Source organism: Saccopteryx bilineata, chromosome 7, assembly GCF_036850765.1.
Source record: "Saccopteryx bilineata isolate mSacBil1 chromosome 7, mSacBil1_pri_phased_curated, whole genome shotgun sequence".
NCBI classification, from domain to species: domain Eukaryota; kingdom Metazoa; phylum Chordata; class Mammalia; order Chiroptera; family Emballonuridae; genus Saccopteryx; species Saccopteryx bilineata.
Window position 1 is genome coordinate 81,069,481 of NC_089496.1, and position 13,763 is coordinate 81,083,243.

Consider the following 13,763-nt stretch of genomic DNA (forward strand, 5'->3'; position numbering starts at 1 on the left):
TTTTCTAGGAATTTATCCATTTCTTCTAGGTTGTTGAATTTAGTGGCATAAAGTTTTTCATAGTATTCTACAATAATTCTTTGTATATCTACGGTGTCCGTGGTGATTTCTCCTCTTTCATTTTGGATTTTGTTTATATGAGTTCTTTCTCTTTTTTCCTTGGTAAGTCTTGCCAAGGGTTTGTCAATTTTGTTGATCTTTTCAAAGAACCAGCTCCTTGTTCTATTAATTTTTTCTATAGTTTTTCTGTTCTCTAATTCATTTATTTCTGCTCTGATTTTTATTATCTCCTTTCTTCGGCTGGTTTTGGGTTGTCTTTGTTCTTCTTTTTCTAGTTCCTTAAGGTGGGAAGTTAAGTGGTTCACTTGGGCTCTCTCTTGTTTGTTCATATATGCCTGAAGCGATATGAACTTCCCTCTTATCACTGCTTTTGCTGCATCCCAGAGATTCTGATATGTCGTATTGTCATTTTCATTAGTCTGTATATATCTTTTGATCTCTGCACTTATTTCTTCTTTGACCCATTCATTTTTTAAAAGTATGTTGTTTAGTTTCCACATTTTTGTGGGATTTTTTTCCTCTTTTTTGCAGTTGAATTCTAGTTTCAAGGCTTTATGATCAGAAAATATGCTTGGTACAACTTCAATTTTTCTGAATTTGCTGATGTTGTTTTTGTGGCCCAACATATGGTCAATTCTTGAGAATGATCCATGTACACTGGAGAAAAATGTATACTCAGTCACTTTGGGATGAAATGTCCTGTAGATTTCTATCATATCCAGGTGCTCTAGTGTTTTGTTTAAGGCCACTATGTCTTTGTTGATTCTCTGTTTGGATGACCGATCTAGAGCCGTCAGCGGTGTATTAAGGTCTCCAAGTATGATTGTAGTTTTGTCAGTTTTTGTTTTAAGATCAATAAGTAGCTGTCTTATATATTTTGGTGCTCCTTGGTTTGGTGCATATATATTAAGAATTGTTATGTCTTCTTGATTCAGTGTCCCCTTAGCCATTATGAAATGGCCATTTTTGTCTGAGTACTTTTCCTGTCTTGTAGTCAGCATTATCCGATATGAGTATTGCTACACCTGCTTTTTTTTGGATGTTATTTGTTTGGAGTATTGTTTTCCAGCCTTTCACTTTGAATTTGTTTTTATCCTTGTTACTTAGATGAGTTTCCTGTAGGCAGCATACAGTTGGATTTTCTTTTTTAATCCATTCTGCTACTCTGTGCCTTTTTATTGGTGAGTTTAATCCGTTTACATTTAGTGTAATTATTGATACTTGTGAGTTCCCTATTGCCATTTTATATCTTGCTTTCTGTTAGTTTTGTGTCTTGTTTGATCCTTCTCTTTCATTTTTCTATCTTTTGTTTTTATTTGGTTGTATTCCATACATCTTTCCTCTGTTGCTATCTTTTTTATCTCATGTGCTTCTGTGGTCGTTTTTTCAATGGTGGTTACCTTTGAGTAATGAAAAGGGTCCCTACCCTGTTCATTGTAGCGAACTATTTTGTGAGTACTTTTGCACTCCATCGTCCTTTGCTACTGTTAATCTCCGTCTTCTCCCCCTCTTTCTTTTTGTTGTTGTCACAGTTTAAATTTGGTTTTATTGTGTTCTTCTTGGAGCTTTTACTTGTGGCTCTGTTTTTTTTTGTTCTTTGTATCTGATTGGAGAACCCCCTTTAGTAATTCCTGGAGTGGGGGTTTTCTGATGATAAATTCCCTTTTCTATATTCACAGTTACCAGAGAAAGCCGCCCTGTTTAGGTTAGTGAGGAAGGCGGAGCATTTCTTACTCCCTATTTCCTTCGGGGTTTGGTTATATATTTAGCCAATTTTTCACTCAATCATACCTTTGGGTGTATTGCGAAGCATCTGGAAGCTCCAAGTATAGGTTTTTCTGTTTCTGGTTGAAGATCTTGCTGAGTTTTGGGGGAGATTTATCGGTATCGCTTCCTACCCCGCCATTACTCTGACGTCATCTGCTTTTTATTTTTTTAATTCTTATTATTTATTTATTTATTTTTAAGTGAGAGGAAGGGAGATAGAGACAAATTCCCACAAGCACTCCAACCAGAATTCAGCTGACAACCCCTATCTGGGGCCGATGCTTGAATCAACCAAGCTATCCTCAGCACCTGAGGCCAACACTCAGACCAACTGAGCCATTGGTTGCAAGAGGGGAAAAGAGAGAGAAGGGAGTAGAAGCACATTCTCATGTGTGTTCTGACTGGGGATTGAACCCAGGATGTCTGTATGGTGGGCCAATGCTCTATCCACTGAGCTAACCAGCCAGGGCCTAAGATAGCTTTTAAATAGATTGTTCTTCTTAATATATGTAAATGTACATTATACAAACATACAGACTTATGAAACATCCCCTCTCCTCCCATTTCAAACTGAGATCATCTGTTCTTGGGCCACCTTTTCTAGCTACAAATGTGAAATTTGAGATAGGAATAAAAATCCCTTTAATATTAACAAAAGTAAGATGTAAAGTGGGAATAGAAATCTGCCATTACTAATTAGCACTGATAAGAGTTAATCCTACTAGAATGGACATTTATATAACAAAAGATGTGCATCTGCTTCTTCATAAATGGTAATCAATTTGGAAAAAAACAGCCTATCAATTTCATCTGTGAAACAAGACATCATTCTGCAGTGTCAAATCATTCATTATACTCACTAGAGGCTCCAGACTGGAGTCAAGATGAAACAGGATCCAATAGCCACTTGTGTTTTAGACTTTTTGCCTCAGCTCACAAAGAAGCACCCTTGACTAAGGGGCCCTTCTTAAATTCTACAGCTGCAGAGCTTAAACCATCCAAATGGTACTTCATAGATACAGGGCAACTTAGACTAGAATAGCATCCTTAAAAGAATGATGTGGGGCATGACAGTGTCATAAAAAGTAATACTGTGCTGGTATGAGAACTTTCTTTTATAAATATTTGGAATGCATACCTTATTTTCTTTGTATCGACTGAGATCTGCTATGCAGTATTCCTTGAATAATTTATCATAGTATCTCTTTGCAAGTCTCTTCTCCCTAGATTCATAAGAAAATATAAAAATATAAATCCTCATTTAGAAATTCAACCCTAGTTTGCTACTTGGAAGCAATATCGAATAAATAATGCATTATGATATTAACATTAATGTTTTAAAAGAGGTCTATTACTTATATGTACATAGAATATCTGAAAAGTAACTATTACAGTTGCCCTCTCAGGGAGGGAATCTAGAAGACTGACAGATATGAGAAAGCCATACTCTTCACTTTTTATGCTTATAATGTTTGCATTTTTAGAACCATTTTCAGGAATTACTTTTTTCCAAAATATTTTAAAAATTTAGAAAGCAGATTACAGGACAACAATATTTTTAAACATTTTTTGAAGACAAAAATCAAGCAATGGGAAGTCAGTTAAAACTGTACAAAGGCTCTGGCCAGGAAGCTCCGTTGGTGAGTGCCATCCAGACATGTCGAGGTTGCGAGTTCAATCCCCAGTTAGGACACTTACGAGAATCAATCAAAGACAGCATGAGTAAGTGGAACAACAAATCCATGTTTTTTTTTCTCTCTCTCTCTCTCTCTGTCACTCTCCCTTCCTCTCTCTCTAATAATCAAACACACAAACAAAAACTGCTATAAATTACCAGAGGACCCAAACTAGATTCAGTAATCTGAGGCAAGGGTTTAGGTCCCCAATGCAGAACTGTTCTGTTCAGGTGAAGAGACAGGATGAAGCATTTGATGCGTTATGTGTCAGATGGCTAAAATTACCAATTCATGTCCATTTCATCCTCCTCATTCCACAGGAATCTATGATTTTCTCGTATAACATCCATGTCTGTCTTGTCATTTTCCCTGGAAAATAAAACTACTTCAGTTTAATACAAACACAGAATTAGTCAAATTTAGGAGGTTAAACAGTTCTGTAAGGTATTTTAAACACCTGAGTAAAAATATAATACATAAAGACAAAGATAGTTCTATGTGTATTTATATATATATATGTAAAAACCATTTCAGTATATTTCAAAAGGTACTATAAAGAATGCTACTACAGGCCCTGGCCGGTTGGCTCAGTGGTAGAGCGTCGGCCTGGCATGCGGGGGACCCGGGTTCAATTCCCGGCCAGGGCACATAGGAGAAGCGCCCATTTACTTCTCCACCCCCCACCCCCCTCCTTCCTCTCTGTCCCTCTCTTCCCCTCCCGCAGCCAAGGCTCCATTGGAGCAAAGATGGCCCGGGCACTGGGGATGGCTCCTTGGCCTCTGCCCCGGGCACTAGAGTGGCTCTGGTCGCGGTGGAGCGACGCCCCGGAGGGGCAGAGCATCGCCCCTGGTGGGCGTGCCGGGTGGATCCCGGTCGGGTGCATGCGGAGTCTGTCTGACTGTCTCTCCCCGTTTCCAGCTTCAGAAAAATACAAAAAAAAGAAAAAGAGTGCTACTACAGAAGCAACTTAAATGGGTAAGAAGTCCACCCATCTCTGGTACTGGTTCCAATTAAATACACAGTGCTAAATAACCAAAATCAGGATGAGAAATCTGAGTAAACATTAAGTGGACAAGGAAAATTTAAGAAAGTGAGTTTCAGAATCTAAAAAATGTCAGTAACACTACCCTACAGAGATCTAATTTAAAAAATATATATGAAGAGTTTTCCATAACTCGTCATACCACAGCTTCCGAGGAAGACTGAGTAAGAAAGAGTGTGGAAGGATGTGATTTTTCTGGATGCTAACAGTCTGGCGGTAGAATAAGGGTTGTTGAGCAGTACAGGCCAAATTGAGAGAGGAGATAAGTTTGGGACAGATGAGTTTTTTAGGGATTTCCCAATTCAGAAAATTGTGAAGTCAGAGGGAAAAACCCACACAAAACCAAAAGGCTCTCAAGAGAAGACCAAATACAGGAAGCAATACCACATGTGGGAAATAGAGTAAGGTTTCTTGTTTGCCCAACCTTTTAGAAAGCAATCCCAAACACTGATGAGGGTTAAAAAGTTCAAAGCTCCTTGCCAAAAACAAACAAACAAATACTGCAGTCAGGCACATGTGTACTCCTCGCAAAGTGCACTATAGCCAGGGGCAGATCTGGCTCAGCAGGCTACCTGCTGCCAGACAAAGGGGGTTCAAGCGAAGGAAATCAAAATGAAAAGCAGAAAAAATAAATCAGAAGACAAAGAAGTTGTGGGTCTTTAAAAAGTCTCCATGGCCTCCTCCAATTCTATTTAAACTTCATGACACTTACCTCTTTCGTATGAAATCTTCCTTTTTGCCACCATAGTATAAAATGTAGTCATTTACAAACTTAGTATGCCTTTGATACTACAATGCAAAAAATTAAGGATTTTATTTGTTCAAGAGTTGTTCTATGCCCATGATATATTAGTGAGCAGGAACAAAAAGCATTGTATGAGACTATTTAGTTTCTTTAATATGTACATATACACTATACATACTTATAAATTCCAAGATAGAAAAAGGTAAATATTAGACTATCAAGAATGAACATTAGAGAGTATAGGGACTTTCACTTTCTACTGAATATTGTTTATAGTGTTTTGAATATTTTTCAAGCATATACTACTCATGACAAAATATATCTGTATCTGAGGAGTTTCCTTTTCTATTGCTAAACTACATATAGCCTGACATCACCACTCATTTTAATCATGACAATATAAAAAAATTATATTTTCTAAAAGTAAAGGTTAAGGAGTAGAATTTACCTTTCTTTCTATTTTTTTTAAAGTAAGAGAATGGGAGATAGATTCCTGCATGTACCCTGACAGGGATCCACCTGGAAACCCGTCTGGGGCTGATGCTCAAATTAACCGAGCTATCCTCAGTGCCTGGGGCCAATATTCGAACCAATCAAGCCACTGGCTGTGGGAAGAGATGAGAGAGAGAGAGAGAGAGAGAGAGAGAAGAAGAAGACGACGACAACAGAGGGGGAGGGGGGAGAGGGGAGAAGGGAGAGGGGGAGGGGAGAGGGAGGGGAAGAGAAGCAGATGGTTGCTTCTCGATGCTCCGGAACAGGAATCAAACCCAGGATGTTCCCACACTGGGCCGACACTCTATCTACTGAGTTAACTGGCCAGGGCCAGAAGTGACCTTTCAGTATTATAAAATATAATTTAGCTATTCCAGTAATAAAGCCTCTAATAATAGAAGATGCGACTTTTATAACATTAAATCCTAACATTAGGCTTTCAAAAAAAGTAAATATAAAAAAATCAGATGCTATTTTTTATACTTCCTTTTAATATTCAAAGAATCCAGTCATGTTTCTTTTCAGTGCAGTATAACAAGATATTTGAGGTTAAAATTTTTTCTTTTAAAAAGCTTAATGGTACTCTCTTTAGAAGTGAACATGCACATACTAGAACTGACCTCATGTATAACAGTGTCTGTGACCACATCGTATTATATTAAGAATAGTGCTTTAATTGATCACAATGTGTTCTAACAGAATACTGAATCAGAATATACTTCCAAACAGTTAATGTTTCAGAAAAGAAAAAAGAGAACAGCCAGATATCTGGAGATACCAGTTCTAGCTCTTGGTCTGTCAATATCTGGTCATGTGACCAGAGCAAGTTGCTTAAATCTTTTAGCAAATTTTTGCCATAAATATTAAATATGCATAAATATTAAGATAGCTTTTTATTTATTTTTTATTCTTCTTATTTATTCTTAAGTGAGAGGAGGGGAGATAGACAAACTCCCACAAGCACTGTGGCCATCGTCTCTTGCAACTGTTCAGCTCTGCCACTTGAGGATGAAAGTAGGCAGAAAACACCTACATGAATGAGCATAGCTGTGGTTCCAAAACAGGTGGTAAGTGGGACTTCGCTTCCAAGAAGATGGAGTAGACAAAGATGTCTTCTTCCCTATTCTTCATACTGAGAACAGTTAAATCCTTGAAAATGATATGCTAAAAATAAAAGCACAGAAAGACTGAAAAGTGGAAAGAAGGCATATCAGCTAGGGACCTCAGGACCCATGGTATAATGTGGTGGTGGGTTACCATTTTTGCCTTCAAATCCCGGATTTGTAGGTAAAAAAAACTGGCAACCTAGAATATCAACTAGGACAGACAAAAGAAAAGTTGCAAAGCCTTCTATAACTGAATAACAAAAAGAGAGTCTAACAAGAGAGATAACTTTTAAACAATAACTACTCTACTCCAGACGAATACTCCAGAAAAAACTGTGCCCTATCTCTACCCATGCCAGAAAAGGGGGCCTAGACTTTCATCCTCACCAGGCTTTAAGCAGATGTCCCAACACTCCCAAATGAATGGTGTCAGAGAAGGCAGAGCAGATGTTGAAATACTAAAAGAATAAGAGGCAGATGTAAGTGACTGGGTTAGGAGATAAGAGGAATAAATAGTTGACAAGAAAACTTCTATAACCTGAAGTATTAGAAATGGTTAATACAGTGAAACAGATGCATATAGGTAGGAGGGAGTGTATCTAATTGATACTGTCTCCTTCTCCCAATCCTGACCATGGTAATGCACACCTATAAATACTCCAGGTCTTCCCTGGCCTCTCTTTCACTCTCCAATGTTCAGTAATATGGGAGGCCAGTGGTAGTTCAGTTACTGCCATGAGCCAGAGTTACCAGAAAGTTGAGCTGAGACATGGCTATAACGGGGAAGCAAGGCACAGCTTAGAGTCTCAACTCAAGCCTGAGAGAAGCCACAGCAGACCTGAGAACTGTCCACAGACAGACCTACTTTTATTTATTTTAATTTTTATTTATTTTAATTTATTGTGTTTACATAGATCAGACAGACATACTTTTAAGTTCTACAAAGACCTTAACTAGCAAAGAACCAGGTAGGAAGAGCATTGAGTTAAAATGAGACAGAAAGTAATAGTAGTATAAAATGAGAAAAGTTAAGAGCTTGGCAAAAAACAGATTGGAAAAAATATCTGCAATTTCATGAGCTTTGTAAACCTACCGAACACTAGGAATACGTTTTTATTACTTTGTCTCTAATCTTTTTTATATATTAGTAAAAGAGAACTGTACTCAAAAGTATAAATGGCAAAAGCCCACATCAATAAAGACTTATCTTTAACAAGAAAATATTGATCTGACTTTACAAAATTTTATAAAATAAAATAAGTAAGTTTTAAAACATTCTATTAGTTATAAAAACCCAGAAATATAAAAAGGATACAGCATCCATAGCTATCAGATGAAACCTTCTATTTCTTGCTTCTTCTCTGTTAAGACAAATTTTATTTTAGGCACATTGAAATGTCTGTATTATAATATAATCAGCTTCCCAAGTCCCCTGAGTTTACAAAACCATCTTAAACTGAGAAAGTGATTGACACTGAAATGACAGACCTGTCCAGCAGTTCGGCCGCGACCTGCTTATGGACCACCTTGCCATGTTTTTCTTTCTGATACGGTTTTTGAAGCAGTACATCATCTTCAACTGTCCTGGTTTATTAAGAAGAAAAGTTATTAAAAGTTCATACTCTCAGCCTGACCTGTAGTGGCGCAGTGGATAAAGCGTCAACCTGGAAATGCTGAGGTCGCCGGTTTGAAACCCTGGGCTTGCCTGGTCAAGGCTCATATGGGAGTTGATGCTTCTAGCTCCTCCCCCCTTCTCACTCTCTGTTTCTCTCTCTCCTCTCTAAAAATGAATAAATAAAAAATTAAAAAAAAAAACAGAAAAAAAAAGTTGATACTCTCAAATGGTTTCGTTTCTTTATATTTTCACAATTGGAACATGTTCTAAAGAATTTATGTCTTAATTTTAAAAAGAGTCACTGCCCTGGCTGGATAGGTTAGTGGTAGAGCATCTGCCCAGCATGTGGATGTCCCAGATTTGATTCCCAGTCAGGGCACACAGGAGAAGTGACCATCTGCTTCTGCCCCCCACACACTCTTCCCCTCCTCCTGCAGCCATGGCTCTATTGATTCAAACAAGTTAGACCCCAAGACTGAGGATGGCTGTGGCCTCAACCACTAAAAACAGCTCAGTTGCCAAGCAACATAACAACAGCCCAGATGGGTAAAGCACTGCCCCATAGAAGGCTTGCGGGTGGATCCCAAGCACAAGTGAGAGTCTGCCTCTCGGCTTTCCCTGACCTTAATTAAAAAAAAAGAGAGAGAGAGGACTCAGTGACCTTTAATGAGACATTTCACATCTCCTTAAATGGCTTAATTAATATCTTAAATTTTATACCTATAAAATGGAGACAATAAAACTAACAAATATACAAGTCCTGGTGTTTGATCACCTAGGTTCAACTTCTGGCTCTGTTATTCAGGATCTTAATCTTAAATAAATCACTTATGTTTTTTGTGCCACAATTTCCTTGTTTGTAAAGTAGAGAACGAAGCTTTTGGTAACTGGTAATATGGAAAAAGAAGGGCTGACTAAGAAATACAGACTACAGATGATTAGCGCTAGTTATATAGATACATGTAACACTAGAGCAGAAAAGACTATTCAAATAGATTTGCTCAAATTCCATTCTTACAAAGTAATATTTTTGAATGAAAAATCTTAGAAATGTAAAGCACCAGAAAACATAGCTTCTTATAATTATTCCTATTCTTTTGGTTATCCATGAAAACTAACTACCCAACAAAAATGTTCAATCTCTATTAGTATGCCTTATATATTGCTTAGTGTAAAATAACAAACCAATTCTTTAAGTTTGATTAATCAATCAGTCAAACGCTCTTAAATTAATGAGTAAAATCAGATTTCTAAGCCTAAAAGTTTAAAAACATGCCTGCCCCTAAGGACAGCAACTGCACCAAAATGTAGTAGCCTCCTTGTAAGGCCCAGACTTTACCTACAGACAGATCCTATCCCTTCCAATTCAATAAAAACTTCCATGAGCTTCTTCCCCTAACCACTCAGTCTGCTCATTCATAAAACCGTAAGAACTGCACCGCACCATGATCTCATCCTCCACACTAACCTCATTTTGAAGTCTAGTACTAGCAAAGGGACCACCAACCACGCCCATCTCAGCGATGACGTCTGCAAGTAATAAGTCCTCTTCATCCTACTGCTTTAGTAAATCCCTTCACAGCATAAACATTTTATTTTTCACATAACTGTTCTCAAATTTGAGTCAATTCATTATAGTTTTTTATTTTGGGGGCCATTATCCAAGCTAAGGAGTTGGTTAAAGCACTTTTAAATGCTCTGCAAAATCATGGAAACTAATAATCATTTTTTTTTATTTGTTTATTTTTTTACAGAGACAGAGAGTGAGTCAGAGAGAGGGATAGACAGGGACAGACAGACAGGAATGGAGAGAGATGAGAAGCATCAATCATTAGTTTTTCGTTGCACATTGCGACACCTTAGTTGTTCATTGACTGCTTTCTCATATGTGCCTTGACCGTGGGCCTTCAGCAGACTGAGTAACCCCTTGCTCGAGCCAGCAACCTTGGGTCCAAGCTGCTGAGCTTTTTGCTCAAACCAGATGAGCCCGCGCTCAAGCTGGCGACCTCGGGGTCTCGAACCTGGGTCCTCTGCATCCCAGTCTGACGCTCTATCCACTGTGGCACCACTTGGTCAGGCAATAGTCATTTTTCTTCATGGGAATTCATTATAGTTTAATGAACAAAAATTCACTCAGTAGAACATTGTTGTCTTTACATACAAACACAATCCAAAACCGTTTAGTATTATTTATTTATACCTCAGTTCAATCTAAAAAGGATCTGAAACACATATCAATAAAATATTACCTTTTCTTCCTTTTGCTAGATTCTCCACAGTGTTCATCATCACTAAAATCAGAGTCATAGCCTCCATGACCATGCATCTGTAAAGAAGTGTAGTCAGTTACTTTAGAACCTAATTTGCTCACTGTTTAAGGAACAGATGTTCAAAAGTAAGTTTTTTTTAAAGCCACAGTAGTTTTAAAGGATTGAGGTGTGTGTATTATTTTCCCTGAACTATCCACACATCTAAAACTTTCATTCACTTAGAAATAACAGACTTAACCTTTAGAAAATGAAGAAACATTTTTCACCATTAGGCCAACCAATAGAGGCTAGTCTTTGACCCACTGAAAACCAGGTCTAGAAGCTGCCATGTGACTGACTGCACACAAAGTTCAGCAATGCTTCACTTCCATCTAGCTCAGAGTAGTAACAGTTGTTGTATACTTTTATGCTAGGTACTTTACAAACACTGCTTCTGATTCCGCAAGTTAGAAACTATTATCTCCATTTTAAAGATAAAGAAATCAAGGACAAATTAAGTAAATCAATTATACAAAGCAAATAGGTGGCCAAGCTGATCTATAATACTTGATTCTTAATCCATGATTCCAACTACTCCAAACTGCCTCTCTGGAATATGCTAACATCTTGATTATTATATTCCATTAGACTTACTGCATTTGTGAACACTACATTATGGACAAAAATTTACCTCTTTTTTTCAACAAATGTGATTTCCTTCTCCTTTTAAGGCTAGTTGTTTCAAGGTAAATCACTTTGCCTTTTGGCCTAGTCAACCTTTTATTGTTTCATTTTTTAATTGAAATTCTCAGAAATACTGAAAGATCTCAATCGTCACTAAATTGTATTAAAAGCTGCTCTTGGTTTCAGTATTATGTTGAATTGGGGACAGAGATTAATGGGGGATGGATAGATTATTTGACTATTTGATGTCATAAATACGTAATTCATATGGTTATAAGAAAGCAGTCCAGGTCAAGCGACACATATCACATTGTTAAACTTCAATATTCACTATTGCAAGTAGAGCAGGAAAAAGAACTTCCTAAACTTCATTGCACTGTACCTAAGATGAAAGATATGTATTAGTCCTGGGTACCTTATAATAAATTACTTCATCTCTTTGGGCTTCATCTGCTAAATAAGACAGCTACATCAAGTAATTCTTAAATCCTATGAGTGCACTATCTTCTTTAATTCTACTTTCAAGTGTAGGTGTGTGGGTGTATACTCTTTCCTCCCTATCCCACTTAATTCTAGAGAGGAAAATCCTAGTCAAGGTTGGAGGTGAAGGTCATAAGGCCACAGTTCCAATTCTACCCTTGTTTACATCTGCCTTCACCTTACAGATACGCCAGGATCACACCCCTCTATCAAGTCAATTCCTTGCTCCTCGTGTCTATCACACCTGTTCAAGCCACACCAGACGCTCACTGTTTTGTTTCACTTTCTTCACATCTTGATGGGGTACAACCCCTAGGTGCTGCTTAGAGGTATGTTCTGGGATCAGCCTATCAGAACACAAATCCTTGCTCCCTCCTCTACACATTTCATTTGTCTCTCTTTGAGCAGGTTCTACAACATGTGAGTCTCAGTTTCCCTGTCTGTAAAAGGAGGCTAGTGAAGAGTACCGGTCTCATAGGACTGGAAATTGAATTACCACACATAAAAGGTCTTAGCACAGTGTCTGGCACAGTAAAAGCCCATACATGTTAACTATTCGTACCATCATCATCTTGTTCCCACACCCCACGACACCACCTCCTGCCCATTTCATCCTCGGGCGGCTTCATCCATCCCATATCCATCTCAACTCAATAATTGCACTAAAATGCTCTCACTCACTTCGGGCTACGAATAAACTGACAAGGTGCGAGAAAAACTCGAGAAAGGAGACGCCGGCTGTCTCCAGAATCTATCCAAAAAAAGAAAAAGATAATCAACTAGTAGCATATGAAGTACAGGTTCGGGGTCCTGCCCCCAGACGCCAAATACACTCACGGCCCTTCTCACACACACCCCTTCTCCGCCTCTCTGCTTTGCCGAGTTCAGCCGCTGGGTCGTCTTTTCCTTTCTTGGCAGCTGCAGCGACAACCCACGGCCTGAATGAGCCGCTGCAGGGCCACCCCAGTCCGCCTAGTTCGTGCAGCTCCCCAACAGTCGCCACCGCCGCCACCGCCCGCTCCCTGCCTCTCCCTACGGGTCCCGACAGGGTGTTGCTTCCGGTCCAGCTTGGCTGCGTGTCACATCTAAATGGCACCGTCCCCGGGCATGCCAAAACAGTCCTACAGCCAGAACATTCCCGGGAAACAAAGGCGGCGGGAAGAACAGGGCCAGAAGGGGAGGCAGCTTTTCTCCAAGTCGTCGCCCTCAGTTTTTTCTTAGGCCTCTTTCCTTTCCTCTTTCGGGAACCCCTCATCTAATATTGTGTGGCACTGCTCTCATCAGGTCCACACCCCTCAGCTGAAAATATGTTTTGTTTTAGAAAAAAATCCTGCCTGAGTATCACCTGCCGTCCTCTTTCTAGTAACCTTAATAACACCTCCTCAGAGCATCCTCACTGAGCGTCTCAGTGTCTGAGCTGCTTTTCTTCCATCTCCGCCTCTCCCCCACCGCCGCGCGCAATAAAACCGTTCTCATAAGTAGAGCAAAAATAACTTGCCTTCCTTTACCTCCCACACAATAGATACCATTCCAAATCCAGTGCTGGTGGCAGAGGAGGTCATCAAAACTGTGATGAAAGAAAAAATTCAGGAATAGGGGAGATTTCACAGGGTTGCAGATTGCATACAGGAGACCTGGCACGTGTAAAAAAAAAAAAAAAAAAAATCCAAAACACGTAGTTCAATAATACATTTCAAAGAAGAGGAGAAGGGGGAGGGGGAGGGGTGGAGAAATAGAAGGAGGGGCAGGAGGAGGGGAAAGGGGAAAGAGGAGGAGGAAGAGGAAGAAGGAAGGAAGGAGAGAAACAGAAAGGAAAATAAATTAATTTTAAGCTCCACCAAGTTCTC

At 39.0% G+C, this 13,763-nt stretch overlaps 1 protein-coding gene across 4 annotated transcripts in view; it reads right to left on the reverse strand.

The window, feature by feature from the left end:
* Positions 1-12,956, reverse strand: part of LOC136310614 (protein FRA10AC1) — a 36,547-nt gene extending 23,591 nt beyond the window's left edge. For 3 of the 4 annotated variants that reach the window (XM_066239433.1, XM_066239432.1, XM_066239430.1), the window contains exons 1-7: positions 12,772-12,956; positions 10,753-10,829; positions 8,377-8,472; positions 8,204-8,249; positions 5,258-5,334; positions 3,789-3,872; positions 2,966-3,050 (exon numbers count right to left, since the gene is read on the reverse strand). In XM_066239433.1, coding sequence (XP_066095530.1) covers positions 2,966-3,050; positions 3,789-3,872; positions 5,258-5,334; positions 8,204-8,249; positions 8,377-8,472; positions 10,753-10,829 — 465 coding nt within the window. In that variant the 5' untranslated portion in view covers positions 12,772-12,956. Of the gene's footprint in view, positions 1-2,965; positions 3,051-3,788; positions 3,873-5,257; positions 5,335-8,203; positions 8,250-8,376; positions 8,473-10,752; positions 10,830-12,597; positions 12,668-12,771 lie in introns of all 4 variants that reach the window. The other variant, XM_066239431.1, reaches the window with a different exon arrangement.
* Between the last annotated feature and the right edge of the window lie 807 nt (positions 12,957-13,763).